The 24,716-nt window shown below is 42.1% G+C and overlaps 1 protein-coding gene across 2 annotated transcripts in view; it reads right to left on the bottom strand.

Moving 5' to 3' along the window:
• The window catches only part of DPP4 (dipeptidyl peptidase 4), an 80,110-nt gene that overhangs the window by 28,139 nt on the left and 27,255 nt on the right, over nt 1-24,716 (bottom strand). For both annotated transcript variants that reach the window (XR_004679691.1, XM_035007902.1), the window contains exons 6-14: nt 20,269-20,321; nt 20,081-20,153; nt 18,900-19,020; nt 14,365-14,525; nt 12,778-12,893; nt 5,149-5,284; nt 3,004-3,048; nt 651-758; nt 323-390 (exon numbers count right to left, since the gene is read on the bottom strand). Coding sequence is in view for 1 of the 2 variants with exons in the window: in XM_035007902.1 (XP_034863793.1) it covers nt 323-390; nt 651-758; nt 3,004-3,048; nt 5,149-5,284; nt 12,778-12,893; nt 14,365-14,525; nt 18,900-19,020; nt 20,081-20,153; nt 20,269-20,321 (881 nt within the window). In the remaining variant the exon portion in view is untranslated. The remainder of the gene's footprint in view (nt 1-322; nt 391-650; nt 759-3,003; nt 3,049-5,148; nt 5,285-12,777; nt 12,894-14,364; nt 14,526-18,899; nt 19,021-20,080; nt 20,154-20,268; nt 20,322-24,716) is intronic.

Here is a 24,716-nt window from a genome sequence, read left to right as displayed (position 1 = left end):
AAAAATGTGGTGCCAGTTAAAATTTAACAAAATGCCCCTGATTGTAGTTCCGTGTTCCAAGACGTTTTAAGAAAAAATGGCTACAGCTCTTCTAATGTAAAGCAGGTAAGAGCAAGAGGTAGAGCTGCTTGGTGGCATGGTATCAAATCTGCTAAGCATATGTGAAAATCATTAAGGCTTCCGTATGCTAAAAAGAAAAAAGTACTGAACACATTCCAAATAGACTATTCTTTATTTGTAGGAGATTTTCCCCTACTTCTGGGCAAAGAGGGTGTGATTACAACGAGTATGTTTACATCCTATCAGTTATTAGAATACTCACAGGTAATCACTGGTAAGAGCTTCTATCCCGATGACTTCCCAAGCTCCTTTTGTAATAAATGTGCAACCCTAATGGGATTTTATTAAAAAGACGTTTATTAAACTCTCTAATCGAAGTGGAGGGTTGAATCTTTTATAGCAGCAATTTAGATAATCTTAGGTCTTCTTGGGTTTCCCCTCCCTATCCCATCATCCTCCAGATACCACTTTGGAATTTGAATTAGCCGGATTATTAGTACATACTGATTGACTTTACCAAATGTTTCTTCTTCAAGTCAGTCTCATTAAAAAAGAGATCAACCTGAAATAAATTATGTAAGAATACTTACTTGCTTATCTATTTGGAATAGGCAAATGTGTTTGTAGCCATCTTGGTTGCTGATGATCTTATAGAAGCTCTTCCCGTCGGAGGTAAAATGAGGTTCCGAAGGCCTAAACTACAGAATAATAGAAAACAAAAAAACAGATTAGAGCACATCAGTCTCATCTCAGTACCAACTTTAATTTTTCCAAGTCCTCTCAACACCTCTGCCCAAAACCCATGCTTCATTTACTTGCCAAGTGAAACCAGAGTGTCTCAAAAGAAAATTCTCCTTCTAGAAAATGCAGACAAAAAGATCTTTCTCAGGGAATTTTTTGTGCAGAGTAAATGAGAGAAAGCACATAAAAAGGCTTACGCAGGACTCTCAACACGTATCAGTGATATTGTTATCTCTGGACATTTCTCTGTGGAGGATAACTCTATGACTTCTGGCTATAAATGTGCAAAAATTAACATTCATCTTCCAGTTTTAAGAAGTAAATTTCCTCAGTGTCACAGATGTGCTTTCTTGAAACAGACTATTATTATTGTTATTATAACCGGGAGTTTGTACATCTTAATCCCCTTCACCTATTTTGCCCATCCCCCACACGGCCTCCCCCCCTGGCATCCGTGAGTGATTGCTTTCTGTTTGGTTGGTTGGTTTGTTTGAAACAGACTATTATTTTTACTGTTTCAGATAAGAAGTGGTTTTCAATTTGAGGGCTTTGTTCCCTCCTTTTTAAATACTCACTTCTTTTTGAAAGCCAGAAAGTGTTTAACCATTTCTGGACTGGATACTATAAGGAATGTCTGTCGTACATTTCACATGGAAACATTCTTATAGTTACCATTTTTATTGTAAGTCTTTTCATTTTGCTAAATAGGATCAACAATTTACCAAAAAAGTAGTTGTATGGAAATATAGTATAAAATTTCCATTTTTCACAGTTCAATAAAAGATAGTTCTCAGAACATAATGTAGTTTAAGCAGAAGAATATCTATCCCAGCCTGAAGGGAATATGTCGCTTTACGACTTCGATTTCCTTCCTACATTTGAGAGCAGGTAGGAGATGGTCTTTTAAAAATTGTTGGTTCACTTTACCCTCGATGTTTCCTCTCTTATCAGCTCCCATTTTGGGAAGGAAGAAAAACGCTTCCCTCTTCTCTTTAGTGATTCAAAGTGGATTCATTTATGGAGCAAGCTGAGGCGTGCCGTACACTTGGTGTTCTCATTACAGCTCTCTGAAACACATTCCCCTCTCTAGACCTGTGTTCACAGCCTTATCTTTTTAATACATTTCCCTGTTTCCCCTGGATGGAGTTGTGCCTAGTAGAAATGTGTGAAAAGTGGCATCTGTCTGGTTAAATACAGAGAGGAAAAAACATATTTTTTTCAAAGAGTCGTGAGGAAGTGTAGCGTGTCTCTTGCCATGGAGGAAACCACTTTTCATGTTGGCAAACCTCTCCCCTCTGCCCAATCAATGCCTGAAGAAAAGGGACGTGTGAATGCTATCGGAGCTCTGAGCCCAGCTGGATGGGGTCCTGTTTCTGGACCAGGGGCCTCCCCTCTATGCCCCAAGAGATGTGAATGAAATCTTTACTTTTTTTTTTTTTTTTTGGTCCCTTTGTTTCTCTCTTAAAGGAGGCTTAACAGAAGTGATCATAAAAATTAGGTGAGATTTGTTCATCGTCTTTCTTTGGGATGCCACAATGGCTGGAGACCCTCCGCTAACTTGCTTCAGCCCATGGTCCGGTAGCCACACGGTTGGTGATTCTGCCCAAGGCATCGTGCAGCGGGAGAGAGAAGCGTGACTAGTCTCTGCGGGTCACCGTGCTTTCTTGGATAAAACTGCGTCTGGGGCCTAGTAAAGCGTGAAGCCACACGAGTATGATTTCCTCCAAAGGGAGGTGCACAGCAGTGTTGCTGGATGGCTACAGCCGCTGCCGAGTTGCTGCTGGATACAACCGCATCTCCTTGCCCATTTGTGTAGGCGGTGGATGGAAGCCATGTTTTCTGCCTCCAAAGCACAGGACTTCAAAGATGAGGTCAACGAGCATATTCTGCGTCTTAGCTGCTTTTCAGCAGCAGTCGCTTTTTAACTTTTCAGGAGCTACGGTTTGCCTAGAGTATGTCTTTTGTTTTGTCTGCTCTCAAGTTTTCACTTGTCCTGTTCCTTTTTCCAACTGAGCATGTTCTATATTCCCCATGAAAAGCTATCTCTGCAGGGAGCATTGAAATATTTTGAGAAATAGGTCAAGTAATCTCTCTATTAATAGCAAATAACATAGGGCCCCCCTTTGGTATATCTGCCAAATATCAAATAGCTCTGAGTATCTGATCCATACCACAAAAACCCTGTAACTCTTCAGCACTTACTCTTCCAACCCAGCCAGTGGTGCTCGTTTCAGTGTGTTCTTGTGCCTAGGGAGGGAAAAATACAAGGCAGTGTTTCAGAGAGACGTAAGATATTAATTCTATTCTTTATCTGCAACTCGTGGTAATAGAAGCAAAACTGTAAAATAATTGAAAACTATCGCCATTTATACAGTTGTATTTATGCTCAGATTGTTTATATGACTGCATTAGAACAGTTACCTCTCTTGCCTAGAGCTCTGTCTTCCATATGTGGCCCTGGAAGCTCCCCCAGCATTTTCAACTCAACACGTACGGAACAGAAGATGATGTCGTTTATCTTGCTTCCATCCCTACTGGCTTGTTCTGACGCCTTCATTCTTCTGCTTCGTGCCACCACTCACCCAAGCCAGAGACTTGGGAGTCACTGTGGATGCCTCCTCTCCTCCCAGCCGCCTCCTCGGCCCTTGCCTCCTGGTTCTCTGATTCCTCTCGTCCTTCTCCACCTTTACTGCCTTAGCTTCTGTTCTCGTCAGGTTTCGCTCGGCCCATTGCCCTGACTTCCCGGTTGGAGACCCTCTTGCTCTTCTCCTCTTCCACCCTGCTCAACCCCCACTGACCTCATTTGGCAACAGACAGTTCTATCCCATTACGATCCTCTCTTATTTAATACCTAGAAATAGCTCCCCGTGTCTTACAAGTAAGTCCAAACTCCTCAGAACGGCACCTGAGCCTCAGCCTACCTCCACCCTCGGTTCTCACCATGGTGCCTCTCCCCAGCCCCTCGTCCTCTGGAACCCCAGACCCTGGCGCTCCCAGCCATTCACTGGATGCCTTTGCACAGCCTCTGCTCCCAGAGTCTTTGTGCCCTTCTCTGCCCCGGGTGCTCTAGGCCTCCCTTGTCATCTCCCGTTGCCTGTCCTCAGTTGAGTGGATCGTCGTCTTTGGTCCTACATTCCCTCTGTACTTCGCTTATACCCTTTTAGGGCACAATATCCTGATAGTAGGATGATGGAATTGGCAGGAAGCAAAGAGCTTAGGTTTTCTAGTTTGGATTCTGACTGTCATGTGATCTAAGCAAGCTCCTTAACCTCACAGAACCTCTGTCTCCACAGTGTCTGGCTACTGTGAGTGTTCAAGAAACCGTAACTGTTATTATTGATTATCCTAATGGTATTCCCTACTAAAACATACACATTTTGGGGACCGACATGTTGTCTAATTTGTTTGTTTTTGTTTGTTTTAAATCCAGAGCTATGCACAGCATAACATAGTAGGTAGTAGGTAGGGACATAGTAGGTAGTCAGTGTTTGCTGTATAAATAAACGAATGGGCAAATCAAGATATGCTGTGCCCAAGCTTTCGGAGGCAAGAATCGGCACTGTGCCCACCCAGGCTGGGAAGTGTGTGTGTGTGTGTGTGTGTGTGGAGGGGGGGCAGGTAGTATGTAGGCACAGAGCCTATTACCAGAAAAGGGCTCGGAGTGGTGTCCTTCACATATGCGGGTAAACCTTCCCTGGACGTTGCCCCTCCTGAGGTTGCTGGTTCCCACAGGGGCTCTAATTCTGATTCACCAGCTTGGCTGAACCTTGTGGTTTCTTCTGGGGAATGCCCTGCCCCGCAGCACCTCGAGGGTGAATTAACACTTGCCTTTGTCTTAATGTTGCCACCCCCACCGCCTGGTAGTTATCTGTTGATGTTCTAAAGCTCTTGACTGCTGAAAGATAGTCACAGGGTGGTAAGAGATTTGTGGCCTTTTGATACGTGTTTTGTTTCACATATTCTCAGCCAGTCACTCTCCGCTCCCCATATTTTGTCTATTGAAACATACTCTGTTGACCTTGCAGCTGCTGGCCTTCTTGGGCTTTCTGAATTTTGACATCAAATTCTATCTTCTGGGTTTCCAGTCACCACCCCCTCCCCAAGTGATACTATCCATAACTAAAACAGTATGACTGATGAGGAGAGATGAAATGGAAGTACCACCAGATACCAGATTCTCTAAAAGTTAGTCAAAACTTACCCACTGCTTCAGGATCTGGCATAGAGTCAGAAAGAAAAGAAACTCAAACTTTATTTCCTGATTCCTAACCATTCACTCTCCCTGGGTTTATATAGTCCTTGGATCACATGTAGCTTTAGAAGCAGAACATCCACATTAAACCTTACCACTGGACTTGTCCAACTGTTGGTGGAATTATCATAGTCACAAATACCCATGAGTGAATAGTTCTGAATCCTTCGGAGCCACTGCAAGGAAATCCTTTCTTCATTTACCCATGTCACATCACACAAGTAGTAATCCCTGGAAGGAAGGAAGAAAGGAAGGAAGGAAGGAAGGGGAGAGAGAGAGAGAAAGAAAAAGAGAGAGAGAATAACTATTTCCAGACCTTGGTACAGATAGACATTTTACTCAATGAAATCAATCTTAAGAGGCATATAATTTTAAATGGTTGTCAAAACAACTTAATACCACAATATTTTACCTTTTCTGAAAACCTAAAGTGTAATTTAGTTTTGAATGGAAATTAAAATATATCTGACAGGAAAAACAGCAGCTGACATCATAACAGTGGCTTAGCAAACGTGACTCACACCACAGCTCAGGATTTTTCAAGTCCTCAACTTGGCCTTTAGTAGTGCCAGGAAGTCAAGGGTGATATTTTCCCATCTCTTCTCTGCTGTCTTGAGAGAACATTACAGTGAGGCCAGAGACACTGGCTGAGATTCGAATATTTTCTGGTAATCTGACGCATGCTTCTCCAGAAAATTCTTACTTTTAGGGTGAAATTATAACTGACCCTTTTCTCAAGTTCGTTTTCAAAGGGGAAAAAAAATTGACTCACATCTCTACAAACGTTGAAAATCAAATAATTATATTGTAAAAATCTTTTCTCAAAAGTCAAAGCATGAACCATGTGAAAAAATCAAGGAACCGTAACTTAAAATTTATATGAACGGAGATGTCGCTAGCAATGCATCCTCCTCCAACATATACCTCAAACGTTTTTGGAACTACCTTTTGATTTATAGTGAGATGCGTGGAATTCTCAATTTACTTTTCTGTTAGCTTACTTAAATATTTGTTCTGGATTGTTCATTTTATTTGCTCCTCCTAGCACCCAGTGTGATTCTGAACGACCATACTTAAATCATTGGTTTCCACTGTCTGATCAAAGCCTTGTTCCCTTTTGTCAGAAAAATTCCAAGAGAATCTTTTCTTCCCCCTTCTTCCTGACTGGCCCTGGCCCCATAGCCATATCCTCCTCATCACCCCGAATGCTCTAAAATGCTCCTTTGCTCTTCCCTTCACAGGCTGTGGCCACCCCCTCCTTCTGTCTCTTTGCTCTCTTTGCCTGACCACAAGCTCTCGGAGGCACGGCCGCAGCTTTCTTGTTCGCAGGGTGTCCCCAGGCCCCAGTGGAATGAATACCTGGCACAAAACAGACACTCGCTGAAGTTCTGCGGAATGCAGCACTGACGAAGGGGAAGGTCCTTTCGTGTTCTTTGTGGCCTCAATATCTCTGTCCTTCCTCAGAATTCACAGGTCATGTCCTGTCTCCACTCCCTTCACAGACACGAAAGCGAACAGCCAATACCTACGAGCACTTAGGATGGATCACCACTTCACTATCCCCCCTCTATAGCTGGGGACACTTCCTGTGTTAATGTCCCCAGGGGCACCTCTCGGCTGTCCCCGCTGCAAGCGGCAAGTACTGAAAGAAGATCAAACCCCTTCACCCAGGGATGCCTGGGTGGCTCAGTTGGTTAAGCGACTGCCTTCGGCTCAGGTCATGATCCTGGAGTCCCGGGATCGAGTCCCGCATCGGGCTCCCTGCTCGGCAGGGAGTCTGCTTCTCCCTCTGACCCTCCCCCCTCTCATGTGCTCTCTCTCACATTCTCTCTGTCAAATAAATAAATAAAATCTTTAAAAAAACAAAACAAAACAAAACAAAAAACCCCTTCACCCAGCAGCAAAGCACCACCTTCCCACCAACAGGGACTCTTCTCCGCTTCAGCCCTTTCTCTTGCTTATTAAGAATCTATGCACCATCCAGTCTGCATGGCTGGTATTCCATGGACACCTTCTGAGATTTCCCAGCTGTCCCCCGCCTTTGTTCAACCTGCCCTCAGTCTGAAACCTCTGCCATGCTCTGACTTCTTTAGGTCTTCCTCAAATATCCACTGTGCCTTCTTGGAAAGCCCCTCAGGCCGCACAGGTATCAGCAGTCTTAAGGGGCTCATCACTAATGACCGCCAGACTGCAGGGTCTGAGAGTGTGCACCCCTCCTTGCACGCACGGGACCAAGGGCACCTCATGGAGTCCAACTCTTCTGCCCTGTGCCCAGCCCATAGGCATTAAATGAGGAAATTGGAAAGGCAAATAAATCCTGCTGGGGATAGGGACTAAATCATTGCAAAGGGGATGGAACAATGACATGCAAGGGAGAAAGTAAAACTTTCTCAGATTAACTTTCTAGACTAGGGGTCTGAAGACTTTTTCAGTAAAGAGTCAGACAGTAAATATTTTAAGTTTTGCAGGTCACGTGAGCTCTGTCACACTGACTTATTTCTGCCTTTGCAGGACAAAAGCAGGCACAGACAAACACATGTAGAGGAGTTGCAGTGAAACCCTGAGATCTGAAGGTCATATAATTTTCACATGTCATGAAATATTATTCTTCTTGTGATTTTCCTTCCCAACCATTCAAAATTGTAAAACCCTTTCTTACTTGCAGATCATGCAAGAACAGGCATGGGGCTGGTTTTGCCAGTGGGCCCTAATAATCCCTCCTCTATGCCCGTGGTTCTCAATCACAGATCAAATCCCTTTGTAAATCAGATGAAAATCATGTGCCTCTCTCTAGGGGCAGTGGTGGTGGGGGGCGGAAATCTCTTCACATACATGCACATATTGCCCGGGGCTCCATGGGCATCGATTAGGATCATAGGCTCCAGAAACAGGCTTCCGTTTTCTAAAGTGTGCCAGTTGGGGGAAAGGGCGGGCGAGGGCGGAAGAAAACTCTTTAACATGATTAGCGGGTCACCTTTACTAAGTGCTTTATCTACTAAAAACCATAGATCGTACTCCAGGTTCAGAAATCAGCAGTAGAAAAGTAACTTCTCCCCATTCGAAATCGGAGTAATGGAATTTGGGAAGGAAGTCTGCCAGGAAACTCATATGCATCTGGCACCTTCCTTGCCCATTTCCAGATCAAAGGTTCATGACCCTCTATCTTCCACTCTCTCTGTCACTCTTGGGTAGCCCAAGGTGTACTCTGCACCTTCTGATGCTTCCAGAAGGGCCGTTGGCCAGCCAGCAGATGGGACATTTTGAATCCTCATGGAAATATACTTCTGTTTAATCACAGCTTCTCTTTAGGATTTGGAATTAAGGGGAGACAGAACGACGCTGCATACCCTGCCCTGAGCCAAGATCGTGCCAAGATCAAGTCTGAGATGTCAGTGAGTCATTAAAAATGTATAAGGGAACCAATGGCCCAACTGTACTTTTTATTGAAAGGTTTAAGTCCCACTTAGGACCAGAAAAATCCAAAGAGCAGGAATATCAACTATAAATTACATTACATGCTGATTTTTCTTAAAGATTTATTTATTTATTTTGAGAACGTGCACATGCATGTGCAAGTGGGGGAGGGGCAGAAGGCGAGGAAGAGAGAAGCTCAAGCAGGCAAACTCCCTGCCCAGCCTGGAGCCCCAGCTGGGGCTGGATCTCATGACCCTGAGATCACGACCTGAGCTACCCAGGTGCCCCTCGATGCTGATTTTATTCTGTAAAAGCAGAGAGGCGCCTACTGAATAGATCGCTTATGTAATGGTGGGAAGGGACAGAAGAGGGACCGTCAGGCAACCTGGACTTCCCTTGAGCCAGAGACCGCCTATCCTGTGAGACATAGTGATTCAGTTTCAAAGCTCTTCTAACTTCTGGGACAATGTTATTCTAAGGAGAGTATGGTTGACTTTAATACTAAAGCAATGGAGTAATTTCTGGATATAATAATAGGAGTTCACAGCCATGAGCAGTTTACTCTGTGCTAGGAACCATTCCAAGTGCTCCCAGTTTATGGCACCCTATGCGCTAGGAAGGCTAAGGTTCATGTTTTGCAGACAAGGAAAAGGAGGTGGAGAAAGGTTGAGTAACTCGCCCAAGGTCACACACTGGGGAGTGTTGGAACCACGATTCAGATTTTCTGTTCCCAGGAGCTCCCTCTATAGAACCTCCACCCATCCCTCTGGTAAATACTGTTGGCTAGCTTCACCCTCTTGCTTTTTTTCAGGATAAAATTCCCCACTCTACGAGTGAGGTCTCTACAGAGTGTGTGTAAACTAAATAGCTGAATTTTATAAAGCAAATTATATTTGAATGTACTGGCACAGACCTGCTTTTGAAGGTCATACTACAGAGAATCCCTTTGTAAAGTGACCATAGAGTAGGAGTTTAATAAATGTCTGTTGAGTTGCATTAATTCCCCTAATATGTGTACGTGGTTTTCTTGGTATGCTAAGGATACTTAACATCAGGTAGGCATTACTAACCAGAAAGAATGTTGGAGATAAATTGCTCCTAAGTGCAACTGCAGACGGTGGAGTGATTAACTCGGTGAATCACCCAAGGAAGCGGGCGTTCTGCCAGTGCTGGCCCCGGGCTCCATGCCACCCTCTGTTCTGAGGGGGATGCCAGCCGTCCTGGGGCTGCTGACAGATCGCTAAGAGAAGGACAGGTGGGGTGAGGGGGAGCCCATCACAGAGGGCAGCACCCACAGCAGGCGAGCTCCTGATCCACCTCCTGTCTCAAGGTGTTGCTAGCTTCCAGCCATCTCTGTCCAGTTCGCTTATCTCCTGTATGACAACCCCAGACCCTGATATCGCTACTTTATAGATCAAGGATTCTCAACTGTTCAGAGGAGGCATTTATCTATTACATCACTCAGGAGCAGAAAAAACAGGGTGGGGCAGGTCAGGACTGGGTGTGATGGGTCCCCGGAGCCATTCAGCAGATGTCGGGTGGGGTCACCTCAGTGGAACATGCCCTTCCCAATCCTCTAGCTCAGGCCACACGATTTGCAGATGGCTGGGAGGAGGCAGAAAGGAGGGACTGCTAGGCAGGGTCACTTGGAGGGTCATCTTTGGTGCTGGTTGTGTAAAGCATTCCACACACATGAAGTCACACATATAACATAACTCATTCATCCACGCAGAAGCTTATTCATTTATTCTACAAATGTTCGTTGGGCACTTGCTGGGTCTCAGACCCCCACCCTCCACCCCCGAGAGGCACTGGAGATACTACTGTAAGAGGGGCCTCTACCTATAGAACTTTCTTATTTCAGTCCAGCAACATGAAGCCAGGCTCTAAATAAAGCAGGTGCGGGGGGTGGGTGGCGGTTATGATTTTACAGTATATGTTGTTTTCTTTCAAAGATTTTGAGCTTGCAAATTCCCATTATGAGTCATCAATACAAATGAGCAGCCTAATGAATCTAATCCACTTGACCTCTAACTCAATGAGGGCAACTGGGAGGCTCCCTGCCTCTGGTAGGATTTCACCTGCGGGAAGATCTGTGGTGCAAGGACATGGCCTCAGGGGAAAGCGAGTGATGGGTGCCTGGACAGAGGACGGAAGAAACACGCCCACCCTCACAGGGCTCCAGGCGATCTACACTCCGGGAGCTAGCGGATGTCTAGGAAACACAGCCGAGGGTGCTGGGCAGTTTCCAAAGAGGCACAACTTGCCGGGATTCACCCGGCCCTGTTGGATGTTTGCATGAGGCCAGAAAGTGGGGTATCACCGCCTGCTAGAACATTTTCTGCAGAGAGGACCTCGCGCCTGGTTTTACATAAACTGCAGCATCACTGGTGTTAATAGAGACCAGAGCTGGATTTATAATTCCCTATATAACACATTCCTGAGGCATTTCCAGAAATGATTCCTCAGTAAAATACATCTCACACATAATATCCCCAGTGAGTGAGGCAGTCCTCACCAGGAATGCAGCATAAAGCACCGCAAACAATTACTTAAAGGTTCATTCGTACGGGGCAAAAACTAAGTCCTTGGACTTGTGCACGTTTCCTGAGCTCAGCTTATGGAATGAGTTTCTAAGGGGGCAGGGGAGACCCCACAGAGGAGGACCTATGAAATGGCCATGACAAAGACACGGTAGGCAGTGTGTCAAGTGAGATGTGAGCCGGGCATCAAGCATAGTCCCCACCCACAGGAAACACTCTATGCATTGAAACTCCATTATTCAGTGAGCCTATTAACTAGCAGGTGCAGGCCTGTGTCCTCTTCCCAGCTCCCATGCTAACTTGCTGTGTGACCTTGAGCAAAAGAGTTTCCCTCTGTAAGCCTCAGTTAGCTCATCTGTGTCCCACAGCATTGTTCTCAGTGTGTTCTGGAAGCCCGCAGGTTCGAATATCCCGACTCCTGGCGGAAGCAGAAGGAACAAGGCCTGTGCCTGCAACCTGAGCAATAATCGTCTGGTTGGTTTCTGGACCTGCACTCCTGTGTTCTATCTCACCTGAAAAAAAGGCTTCATTCAGGTCCTTAAAACAGTTTGTAAACCATGAGTGAGGTCTAAAGCCCCTCCCAGATCTAAGATTCTTCAGAGCAGGGGCTTGTGGCTCATCCTCAGCAGACAGATGTTGGTCGTAGGCCAAGAGGTCACACCAGGCCCTACCCTTTCCATGGACATCCCTGCACTTCCCCACGCATGGGTTACCTTCCCCTTCAGTGCCATCCCCCCAGCTGTGCCCTGTGGAATCCTTCCTGCTCAATCCACACATTGCCCAGGATGCTTTCTTTGATCCCTGGGGTCCTGGAAACCCATTTTCTTAGCTTCTAGGCCTCATTCCCTTATATGTAAAAGAGGCATATAATTATAGTTGTTGGAAAGAGTTACTTTAAAGATTAATACAAGAAAGCCTGTGATCATGCCCTGTGTCTGGCACATAGTGAGTGCTCAGTATATACTAGTTATTATTTAAAAGCAACAAGAAAACCAAGATAATGAACAGAAATGAGTAGAAAGCAACTTACAGCCATAAATTGCATGCAATGCCGTGTTTATCTCTACAGGAAAAGCACAGGGGGCTGAGGGTATGTGGTGGCAGAATTTCAAACCACCAGCGATTATTTAAGCAAGTGACATCCTGAGGCATGTTGGTGTCATGAGGAACCCTACATTTCTCCAGTTCTCATGAAGACCTGCACAGCCCTCGTGTTCTGGCCTCACTCCTATCACTCACCTCTCCACTCGCACTGCAATGGTCACTTGGCCTCCTCACAGGGTCCTCTCAGGCACCAGCCACATCCTCTCTGTGGGGTCTTTGCACCTGCTCTCCCTCTGCCTGGATACTGAACCCCCAGCTACTCAGGGGGCTAGCTGGCCCTCTGTCTCACATCACGGCTCATGGGTCATCTCGTTAGAGAGGGCTTCCCTGACATCCCCCCACCATCACCATCACCTGCTTTGATGGTCTTCACAACAATATTCTGTCTACCTGGGTTGCTGTCTGCCTCCCCCACCTTGAGTGTAGGCTCCATCATACCCAGGACTCTGGTTGCTCTACTCACTGTGCGGACCCCATCACTGGAACCGTGCTCAGCATGAAGACATGAGGTGACAGCTTGACAAAGAATGGCTGATGAATGGCTTCCGGCCCCAGGGGGATACCATGGGATGCTACCCCTGATTCTGCCATTCATTTTTAAAAGGTTCTCCCCGAGATCTGTGAAACTCTGTACAACCCACACATTCTGATCAAGACTCTTACCCCATTGCTGAAATAGCAGCAGGAGGAGAGATTTCTTTTGGAGTTGCGTTGGTGTTTGGGTCGAAATTGTCGGTTTTGACAACAAAGAACTTTACGGTTGGATTTACAGCTCCTGCCTAGGAAAACACAATAACAATTGATATGGAAAAAAAAATATCCCATCATTGCACAGGTTTAAAACTGTACAAAAATGTCCACAGGAGAGCGATAAAATTATAATCATGAGACACATTAAAAAATTTAATATAGGCAGACCTAATACAGATAGAATGAACATAAAAGAGAGTCATGAAGTGCAACTTTTTCATGTTCAGGCCGAAACATATATATTGACAGCTCCAAGCACTCCGTTTAAATCATGAACGTTCATAATTTAATGTGTTTTGTGCAAACAAGGATAAACTTTTTAAAAATCAATTCTATTATTTTGCAAATATACTCTGACTCCAGAAGACAAGAAGTCTAATGGCCGACAACTAGGAAGAATACCTTGGGTTCAGCCAAAGACACAACCCACCAGGAAAATGAGTTTACCTGAGCCGAGAGCCAAAAACGGCTAATTGGAAAGACACCATTTGCACTCCAAATTCAAGCTCACCATGTTCAAACTTTACAATCAATATGATGACAGAAATCTACAAAACTTTTTTATATATACACATAGATCTTCAATTGACAAATTAATTAGAAATAATATATTTTTAGTGAGAGCATTTTATGTTTTTTTGTTTTTTTTTTTTGCTTTTTGCCAGTTTCACTCATCAAAAAATAACATTTCACTGAAAATACATCTCTATATTTAGTCTCGGATCTTTTTTCTTTTAACTTCCTCTGACTTCCTAAAATGGCAGCTCTTCATGAAGCAAATTGAGTGAGTTAGTAAAAATAAAAATCCCTTTTCCCAAGTTGCTTACAGCAAAAACATTTACTATTAGATTTTCCTATAGATGATCCTGTGGCCATTAATATTATGACACTAGTGAAGAATCCTGGTTCCCTTCTAAATCCCCCTCTTCCTCGGCTTACACTGCTTAACAAAGATGTTCAATTTTCATAAATATGCATCCCGGAGGAGGAGAACAGCCTTGCAAACCAAGATGTGAGACCATTATTCCAAACGCAGGACGTGTGAAATGCACATTAGTGCCCAATCTATACCAGAACCATTGAAACTAGTCATGTATCGGCTAATTAGCAATACAACCTGATATATAACTGAGCTTTTCAACTTCATCCAGGGCATATTCAACTTCTACAAATAAGAAGAGCTTGTGATTCAATGACAGCCTCTCTTTTCCTCCCTTGAAACATTTTCATTCCCCCTACCTCTTTCAAAAGCATTTTCCCCATCTTTTTCGGCTTGTCATTCCTCAAAGTTTTTGGAGAAATTACAAAACCTTAAATCACACTCTTTCCTGGGATAATAAAAATACTTTAAAATTGCCAGATGCTGTTGACTTCAGCAAGAGTAATCACAGCAAGCTGTTGAAGAGAGACTGACAATATTTTCATTAGCAGGAGAGGATTAAATGAAACCATTCTCTTCCCATCAAATCACGGAACCACTATGTGAATAGGAGCACAGACCTTTGGATATGGAATCCGCACAGTCTTTGGGTACTGCAGTGACTCGTCAGAGTAGAAGGAGTATTCAATAAGCGGGACTTCTGTGTCGTTAAATTGGGCATATGCTAAAAAAGTGCCTTTTGGAGACCACCACAGAGCAGAGTAGGCACTGAAGATTTCCTCTGAAAAAAGACATAAATTGTTCTGTTACAAGAAGTAGCTGATAAATTGGCTTTGGCATTCAAAATATTGTTCTCATTAGCTTTAGTAATTACAGTAGAGTTCAACTAATGAACCATTTTGCATTTGCTGGGCTTCCAAATTCAGAGTAATACAAATGAATAAAAATAAAATCTTCAAGGATAGATCTGGATTGTAAAAATAAGTAACCCGTTGGACCATTTTAGAATATTTTAGCACACAATATTTAATATAAGCTCTACTTTTTTTTTCTTTATCTTATAATCCTCTAAATTTATGCCGCAAAACATACTAAAAGTAAATTTCACACAAGGGGCTGATTCTCCTTTCTAATTTTCAAACAGTCAACATGCCAGCATACTCTTCCCAACTGGGCTCAGTTTGTACAGTGCCCACAGGATACTGGTGGGTGGTGGGTGGCTCCAGACTATCAAACTAATATGGTGCCCACAGTTTACTACTCTTGGCACAAACAGGGTGTGGGAAGGATGAATTTAGAATGACAAGGAGCTCCGTGAGACCCCTATTGAGAAACACCTCCTTCACTTAGCCTAGAAACTAAAGACTCCGGTGGATTAGCACGCCCTTCTGAGGCATACAGTGATGGTAAGAGAACAGGGTCGAAGAGAGAGGCAAGTGAAAGGAAAGGTCTTGCTCTCCAGAACGTTGTTGGACTCATTCTCTGGCAAATGTCTTCTTTCCTATGTTCATTGTGGAGTCTATTCATGGGACTTCCAATCTCTGGCTCTTAAAATGCCAAAACCTTTTTGATGGAGGGTTCAGGTAGACTAGAGGGAGACTCCCAGTCCTTTATGCAGATTTAACCTACAAATCTCATGTTCTGCTACCGGTGTAAAGGCAAAAGCAAAAGCATAGAAACTTGAGTCTTAGAGTTCGGAAATCATCTGTCCCCATCACTTTTCTGATTCCCGAGGCCTCTTTATGGGCGTCTTCCAAATGCTTCAATAATAATAATCATGGTAATAGTAGTGGCAATAACAGCAACAGCAATAAAATAGTAACAAAATATAATTATCATGATGAGCAACTAACATTTAAAGAGTGCTAACCATGAGCTAGACTTGATAGGCAACCAACATCTATGATCTCCGGTAATCCTCACACAGTAGCTCATTGTGCAGGTGAGAAAGGAGCAGGCAGGCTTAAAGAGAAGAAGTCATTGCCCAGAGTCACATGGCCGGTAATTGAGTGAGTCAAGAATGAATCCAGACTGGTCTGGTTTGAATCCATGCTTCTCACCTCCGTGCTCTATGTCCCTCCATGCCTATTTCAGCTCTTCCGGTAACAGAAAACCTACTGGGTAAGGCAACCTGCTCCGGCTTTATCTGTTTTCTATCTACGTCATTAAGTTATGTTTATGTAGCAATTTAGAATTCACAAAACACTTATCTAATTTAGTCTTCACAAAGATCCCCAGGTGAGCCTATTCTATTCATATCCCATTTTACAGAGAAGGCAGCTGAGGGGCTTGGAGAGAGAGAATGAATCTCCAGAGACAAGACAAGGACACAGGCCATGCGACTCCGAGTCAAGGAGTTTCTACCAAGAACTTCTTCAGATCCTGAGTTGATGCCTCCTTCCCGTGGCTTCTACCCATTGGTTCTAGTCTAAGACCAAGATGCAATTACATAAAATGAATGCAATTACAGCAAGCTTATGGTTTTTAATACTGCTTTTAAGTACAGGTAGCAGGTAGTATCTGTGTTTTGAATTGGTGGGTATTTGTAATACAGAATATATTGTTCCATACCGTGATGTATTAAAACCATTATTATAAAACTACTTCTGGTCAAACTCAAAGTCCTGAGAATGAATAGTAGGGAGAAGGGAGGATAACAAAGGGGGAACAGATTTCCAGTCCTTCTTGTCACAAAGCTGACTGTGAGCACAAGTGTCTACAGCACCCCCTCCCCGACACTCTGAACCCCCCTCGCCATCCTGTGATACCTCCAGTCCAGCCTCTCTGACCTTCCCTTGGACTTAGTGCCCTCCCCTGAATAGGTCCCTCGATTCACTCTATGACAATTATCCATTAGCATCTTTGTCTCCCTCTCTGGGCTGAATTCCCTGAGAGCAGCAGTTGGATAGCATTTGTCCCCGTGTCTCTAGAACCTGACACAGCACCTCATAGGTAGTTGGCACTCAGTGTGGATTGCCCTGAATTACCCACACCCCCACTGTCAGCACGACTACTATAGGGTAAGGAATGCCCCATCTTCCAAACTTATTTCTTTCTCTATCCATTTTCATCCTCGCTCTCAAAATTCTCATTCTCACCTCTGGGTTAGGTAAACTATACTCATGCTTAAGAGTGACTGTTGAATCACAGACCTGTACCTCTGAAACAATAATACATTACATGTTAAAAAAAAAAAAAAAAAAGAAGATAGCAGGAAGGGAAAAGTGAAGGGGGGGAATCGGAGGGGGAAATGAACCATGAGAGACTATGGACTCTGAGAAACAAACTGAGGATTCTAGAGGGGAGGGGGGTGGGAGGATGGGTCAGCCCGGTGATGGGTATTAAAGAGGGCACGTACTGCATGGAGCACTGGGTGTTATACACAAACAATGAATCATGGAACACTGCATCAAAAACTATCATGTAATGTAACATAACATAATTAAAAAAATTTGAAAAAGAAAAAAATAAACCTTATTTGATAAATAAAAAAAAAGAAGAGTGAATGTCATGCGATTAACTTCATACTAGGAGATAAAGTATTATTATTTTTACAAAAGAAGGCACTTGTTAACTAAAGTAATAATCAGTTAGAAAATCATGAAAGAAGACAAAGTGAAAACATCGAGACATTGAGAGAGAAAGTCATTTGGGAACCTGGGGTGGGGCAGGGGACACACGTCCCAGACAGTAGGCTGCTCTATGAGTGTCCCTCCATGATGTGGCACATGGCCCTGTCTGGACCTTGCAGCTTTGTTTCTTCTTTTACTTATGAACCTACGGATTCTCAAAATGTACTCTTTCAGTCCTATACTCAACAAGTCTTCATGGCTGCAGTGGAGACACTCCATGGGAGGGTGGATCTCATATATGGAGACACGAGTGTGCCCTTCCAAGTATGGATCATTCATAAATATATAAAACCAATTATAGGAACTTCCCCAAAGGAACCAAAGTCCTGTTTTTTAGAGACAGGCCCACACTGGAACTGGGAAGCCATTCTTCTGTTTGTCATTAACACGCAAACTGAGATCTTTCCAGCTCTTAACTACCTGAGAAAGGACTAATAGTGTTAGGTGTGTTCTTATCCTAGAGACACTCAGATGTTTCGAGGAGGGGTCAAGTTGCAGCTTTGGGAAGAGGCGTTATCCAGGTCCCTTTGGGGCTCCTACAGGTTGTGCTTTGCTGTCCAACAAGCGTTAAAGATGTTTTTCAATTGCTAAGTGACGAGCACTAGTAAATTTCATTATATATTATTTCTGGGCCGTGGGGATTTATCTTTTTTTTAAAAGTGATTTTTGTTGTTGTTGTTGTTACAATGTTAGGCTATTTAATTGAACCTGACTTGAACTGGGTAAGAACCAAAATTAAGTCATGAAGAAAAACTTTTTTTTTCCTTTTAACTATGAGGAAGAAATAAGAGGATGAAATAAGGATGAGTACTTAATAAGCATTAGGCAACCTTGTGAACAGTCTGGAACAGCCTCAAAAATGCCTTTTACTTTGGCAACTATGGACGTGAAAAATGTTTCTCTAATATTTTCTAAGACTCTATCCTAAAAGAGAGAATAATCCTTTTTAATATTTTTAGTTCTGTTTTTTTTTGTGCTGATTTTTCCCCCAGAAGCCTTTCGAATTATTTTTTCCTTCTTTAAAAATAGGAAATTATGATTTGTCCAAGTTCAAATGAACACAAATCCTCTGTAAAACAGATGCTTTCTTCCCCCTCTATTCCCCAACCTCCAGACAATATTTTGTCAGCTCTTGGAATGCTGTGGGAGTATTTAATTTTCCTTAGTAACTCTGGGTTAGGTAGGCCCCGTTAGAGAAACATCTGATGTTAATCTGGAAGCTTTTATGCCCCAGTAAAGCAGAAAAGCTACCTACACAGAAAGGCCCTTTGTAGGAGACAGAAGACAATAGGGGCATTGAGAGACAATGAGGACATAGGCGAAACCAGCTACTGCTAGGAAATCCTTGTTCTGGGAGACACCTGGTATTGTGAGTGCTAAAGAGATTTGATATCATTTTAAAAAATGCAACTTATTTTGAATGCCATTGGATTTCTCCATTTTAAGAGAAATGTTTAGCTACTTAAAAAAAAAACACAACAACTTATAGATTTTCTAATTTGAAAAAGCTTTAAAGTCTCTACCTTCATAAACCCAGTCAGTTATTCCATTGGATATTACATTTTCTTCCCCCGTCCACGTGATCCTCTGACTTGATGAATTTGGTTCATTTTTAACATAAACATCATTGTTCCAAACATATGCCTAGAAATATTGAAAAACAGATTGGTAAGTAATAACCTGTTATAACATATCTTATCCTGGAGTTAAAAGATATCTATCAACTGTCTTATCCTCATATAATATTGGTATGCAAATGTAATGATTACCTTGGGCTATTCAATTTGAGCAAGATAAAGTCATTTACTAGCCCCCTCACATTATTTATTTATATATTTTAAAGATTTTATTTATTTATTGGAGAGCGAGAGCACAAGCAAGGGGAGGAGTAGGAGAGAAGGAGAGGGAGAAGCAGGCTCCCCACCAAGCAGGTAGTCTAATGGTGGCGGGGGCGGGGGGGCTCAATCCCAGGACTCCAGCCAGGATCATGACCTGAACCAAAGGCAGACGCTTAACAGAATGAGCCACCCAGGCGCCCCACCCCTCACATTTTTAAAATTATAAGTGTACAAGCTATAACTTCCAAATAATTCTAAAGACACTCAATATATTAAAAAGAAGCGGCTCACAAACAGCACTATTTGAATGCTAGAGTGCCTGCAAAGACCCAGGAGTCTGACCATTTCTACAGAATTAATGTGTGCTTCCCATTGCTTTCTGGGGGCGGTGAGTTGAGGGAGTGCTTTCGAGGTCAGGAGGGAGAATTCCATCTACAAATGAACATCCCGTCTTCCTGTTCAGATTCTTTTGGACTTCTGACAGTCTCCCAGCACTAAGAACATGAAGGAAGAACACGAAAGTATATCTACAGGGACACAGAGATCACAGAACTAGCAGGAAGCAGATATGCCCCCCCAAACAAACAAACAAGCAAAAACAGCAAACTGAATACAACAGAAATTAGAATTTAGGAGTTAAATGGGCATTTTTCCGGTAAATAAAGAATTCCCAGTAGTAGTTCAGAAACTTTCAGGAATCCTATTTACTGTGTTAGACTAGTAAAATGCTATTTTAGGCAATAACGCTATCTCTGATGGTGAAGTATTTGCTTCCTAAGTGTCTGCTCTGTATCAGGGTATGTAGCTTCTGCATGTGATAGCATTGAGCCATTATTTTTTTCTGACAACAGAAGAGACTCACTAACCAATTTATGACCCTCTGGTGACCATGTGATCCACTGTGTGTTGTTTGGAATTTTCTCTTCTGTAACTAGCCTCCTGAAAAAAAGATAAAAGGAAACATTACCAAATGAATAAATCACAGTAGGATTTCTTTTAAAAAAATGTTATTACACTAAAGAAGCTTAATAGATTTTATAAGGAAGTCACTGACCTTTTAGCTAAGTCATAGATGTCATATGAAGCTGTGTAAGAATGTCTCCATTGCTATAAAAGAAAACAGACATCTCAGACTTCTGTGATTCTTGATAGTTTGGCCACTTGCTATAGGAGCACAAGATGAGATGTAAAGTAATATGACATTGTATAATTCTCACATCTTATCATGTCTTGTAATTCCTATCCCAATCCTTAGAATTCTGGAATTAGGAAGAGATTCTTAGAGACCATCTAGTACCAAGTCCTCTGGACCTCATCTGTAACCTCGCTCTGGCATCACCCCTGCCAAGGAAACTTCTCAGGGTCACAGTGGGCTGATGTGTTTGCTTCATGGCAAACATCACTCCTAGCATTTACCATAGCATGGGAAATCCACCTGTCTAAGAAAATACAAATTTTATTTATGTATTTATTTATTTTTTTAAAGTTTTTTTAAATTTATTTGACAGAGAGAGACACAGCGAGAGCGGGAACACAAGCAGCAGGGAGCAGGGGAGGGAGAAGCAGGCTTCCCGCTGAGCAGGGAGCCCGATGCGGGGCTCGATCCCAGGACCTTGGGACCATGACCTGAGCTGAATGAAGGCAGACGCTTAACAACTGAGCCACCCAGGCGCCCCGAAAATACAAATTTTATACTTTTCAACCATCCTACTGACAAAATCTTTAAAGGATCTATAATTCTATTGCTGGTGGTGATGTGGAGAAATACTTACTTTCCTACTTTGATCATGAAAATATAAAGTGCTACAGATTTTTTGAACGCCACCTGCCAAACAAACAAACAAACAAACAAACAAACAAAAACACCCCCCCAAAAAAACCCAAAAAACCCCCCTGACAATATATATTAACACTGAAATATATATATATATGCCATTGATATTCCCAAGAATCTAAAAAATGAAAAGCAAACCAAATCCAAATAAATGAGAAGAAATAATAAAAGTAAAACTAGTAATCAAATAGAAAATGCACAATAAAGAAAAATCAACGAAGCCCCAAACTGGTTCTCTGAAAATTGCTAATGCAGTAAGAGGGAGGGGGGAAAAGTATGAATGACCAATAACAGAAACGAAAAATGGGATTAAAAGGTTTTAAGACTCTATTATAAACATTGTTTTGCCAATAAATTTAAAAGTTTAAAAAGGGACAAATTCCTTGGAAAACAATTTATCAAAACTCAGACAAGAAAAAATGGAAAATCTGTATAGTCTTATATCTTAAAAACATATTGAATCAATAAATAAAAGCATTTGCACAAAGGAAACTCCAAACCCAAATAACTTTATCAGCAAACTCCTTGTTATTTAACCAAATGAACTAAAAACTTAAACATATACAAAAACCCTCTACACAAATTTTTAGTTTTATTCATAATTGCCAAAACTTAGAAGAACCAACATGTCCTTCAATAGGTGATGGGTAAACAAACTGTGGTCCATCCAGACATTGGAATATTACTTAGCAATAAAAAGAAATGAGCTATTACATCACAAAAAGCCGTGGAGGAATCACACATGCATATTTCCACATGAGAAGCCAATCTGAAAAGGCTATATATTGTATGATTCCAACCATATGACATTTTGGAAAAGGCAAAATTACGGAGACAGTCAAAAGATCAGTTGTTGCTAGGGGTTTGGAAGAAGGGAGGGATGAAGAGCTGGAGTGAAAATATACTGCATGATACTGGAATGGTGGATACATGTCATTATACATTATAGATTTGCCAAAATCCATAGAATGTATGACAACATTAGGATTGTTGGAGACAACAACCTAATGAGAACTATGGACTTTAGTTGGATATAACGTATCAATAATGGCTCATCAATTGTAACGAATGTACCCTACTAATGCAAAATGTTAATGATAGGGGAAACTGGGACAGAAGTTGGGGGGGGATGATGAGGGAGTATGTGGGAACTCTATTTTCCACTTATATTCTGTAAATCTAAAGCTGTTCTAAAAAGAATTAAGTCTATTAATTTAGAAATAAATTAATTCAAGCTATGCCAGATAACTTGGAAGAAGTTCCACACGGAATCATTGAGAAATGCAAATTACAGAAAAGTATGGAAAATAGGATTTTATTTTTTATAGAATAAGCAATGACTAAAAGAATATCTTCATAGAATTATTTGAATAAGGGGGAAAATTTAAAATATGGAGAGATATATACTAGGTTCTTAACGTGATACTTAGGGAAAAGGGGGGGGGTGAGGAGTAGGGAGCCAGGCATAAGAGGGAAAAAAGATAAGACTGAAGATTATATATATATATATATGTACATATATATACACATACAGATTTGCATTTATGAAAAATTATGTTTATATGTGGATGCATTTATACATTAAAGATATTTTAAAAGAAATGACATGTCTTCATGTCTGTCTTCCCTACCATAATCCTAGATGTAAGAAATTGTGTCTTTAAATCTATGAAGTCTTATCTAGAGTAAGCCACATAGTCTCTGTTCAAGAAATAAACCAAACTAACATAAAAAATAAATTTTACCCATGAAAATGAAGTAGATGAAATGGGTAGCCAAGGTACCCAGCTTGTGTATGACAGAGCTGAGACACAAGCCAGAGGTTCTAACCTTGAAGAGTATTTCCCACTTGTCATTTATCATCCTCTTATTCTCTCATGTCAATAATTATGTATTAAAGCCTTACTTTTTGCAAGTCATACATTTTTTTTTTTTTAAATCCTGGATTATTTTCACACAATCCATGCTTGTTTCTGGGAAACCTCTGAATGCTCTACTTGTAAGAGCCAAAAGGTGTGCTACAGGCTAAAAATATTAAGATGTTTGAGAAGGTTTGATATCACTCAGGACAACAGATCCATCATGAGTTACAAAAGGATGTTTGGTATGTTCACTATCTTTTGAAACAGACTCATCCATCTATTTAGGTTAGAAACTCTGGCAACTATCCTCTGTCAGGCATTACTGGATAAGACAGGCTCACTCTCTCTCTCTTTGAGGAGCTCATAGTTGAATGGGGATATGGGCAAGTAAATACAAGAAAAGAATCACAAGACATATAACAAAGGTAAGTGGGGAGAGGCAGGAATCATAAATGAGGCCTTGAGGAGGGAGAAAGGTCTACAGAAAAGCTGATTGTTAGACTGAGTCTCAAAGCAGAGAACTGCCACCTGGGGAAGGGGTTAAAAAAGCATAGCAGAGAGACACTGAAGCACAAAGTTGGGAAAGATTATGTTTAAGAGCACAAGCTTTGGAGTCTTCTAACCTGGATTCAAGTCTGGCTATACACTGAATGTATGCTGCCCACCCCCCACCATTCATATGTTGAAATCTTAACCCCCAATGTGATGGTATTAGAGGTAGAGCCTTTGGGAGGTAACTAGCTCATGAGGGTGGGGCTCTCATGAATGGGATTAGTTCCTTTATAAAAGAGACTCCCAAAATACTCCACACCCCTTCCTCCATTTGAGGACATGGAGAAGAAGGTTCAACTATGTTCCATGAAGCGGGATGTCACCAGACACTGAATCTGCTAGCACTTTGATCTTGGATTTCTTTCTTAGCTTCCAGAACTCTGAGAAATAAATGTGTTAGTAACCCACCCAGTCTATGGGACTCTGTTGTAGCAGCTTAAATAGACCAAAACAAGTCTTCACTGTGTTAATATCAGGCAAGTTTCTTTCTAAGCTTTAATTTTCTTTCTAGGAAAATGGGCTAATGTCAGCAACGGTCTCATGAGAGGTTCATGAGAATATATGTGAATTGCTAAGGAGGGCCCTAGAATATTGTCCACATGTCACAGTTGATGCAACCATTATCTCGGGGGCATTCAGCAGTGAATGGATGTGCTGGGCGAACATCCATACCAGGCTGTAGGGTCCTTATTTATGTTTTCACTCACGTGCTCACTTACTTGTTTGTAGCCACAACGTAGAAGTAATATTGCTCTTTCTGAATGCACTAACTCTGTCATGGAAAAGCCATGGAGTAGAATCTAAAGAACTTTGCACAGTAGACCTCCAAGGAAATAGAATAAGACTAGACTTTTCTTTGTTCTGGATAAGTTTATTGAGAACTGATAAGTCAACTGGAATATTGTAAGCATGTGAAAGACGATGCAACTATGATTAATGCTGGAGCATTAGGCAATGAGTAGAAATAATTGTAAGTTGCACATGTATGCTGTACAGAAAATCCTCTAAGAAGTAAAATAGAAGAAAATAGAAGATTGTCTGCAATCAAAGATATGAAGAGAGTAAAATAAGCTAATGTGATAGAGAGTGAATGGTGGCGTGTGGGAGAACAGAGTGGCAGGGTGCAAAGTTAGGTAAAGCAATCTGAGAAAGCTTATACCTGAATTACTAAAAAGCGAACCCGTTAGATAAACAGGGGAGGAAGGTTCCAGGAGGAAGCAATAGCAAATACTTTGGCCCTCAGATGGGAATGAA

The sequence above is a fragment of the Mirounga leonina genome, unplaced genomic scaffold (genome assembly GCF_011800145.1).
Source record: "Mirounga leonina isolate KUSES-001 unplaced genomic scaffold, KU_Mleo_1.0 Mir_151, whole genome shotgun sequence".
Taxonomy (NCBI): Eukaryota; Metazoa; Chordata; class Mammalia; order Carnivora; family Phocidae; genus Mirounga; species Mirounga leonina.
The sequence above is the reverse complement of the archived record's forward strand: the minus strand, read 5'-3'. Positions and strand labels throughout refer to the sequence as shown.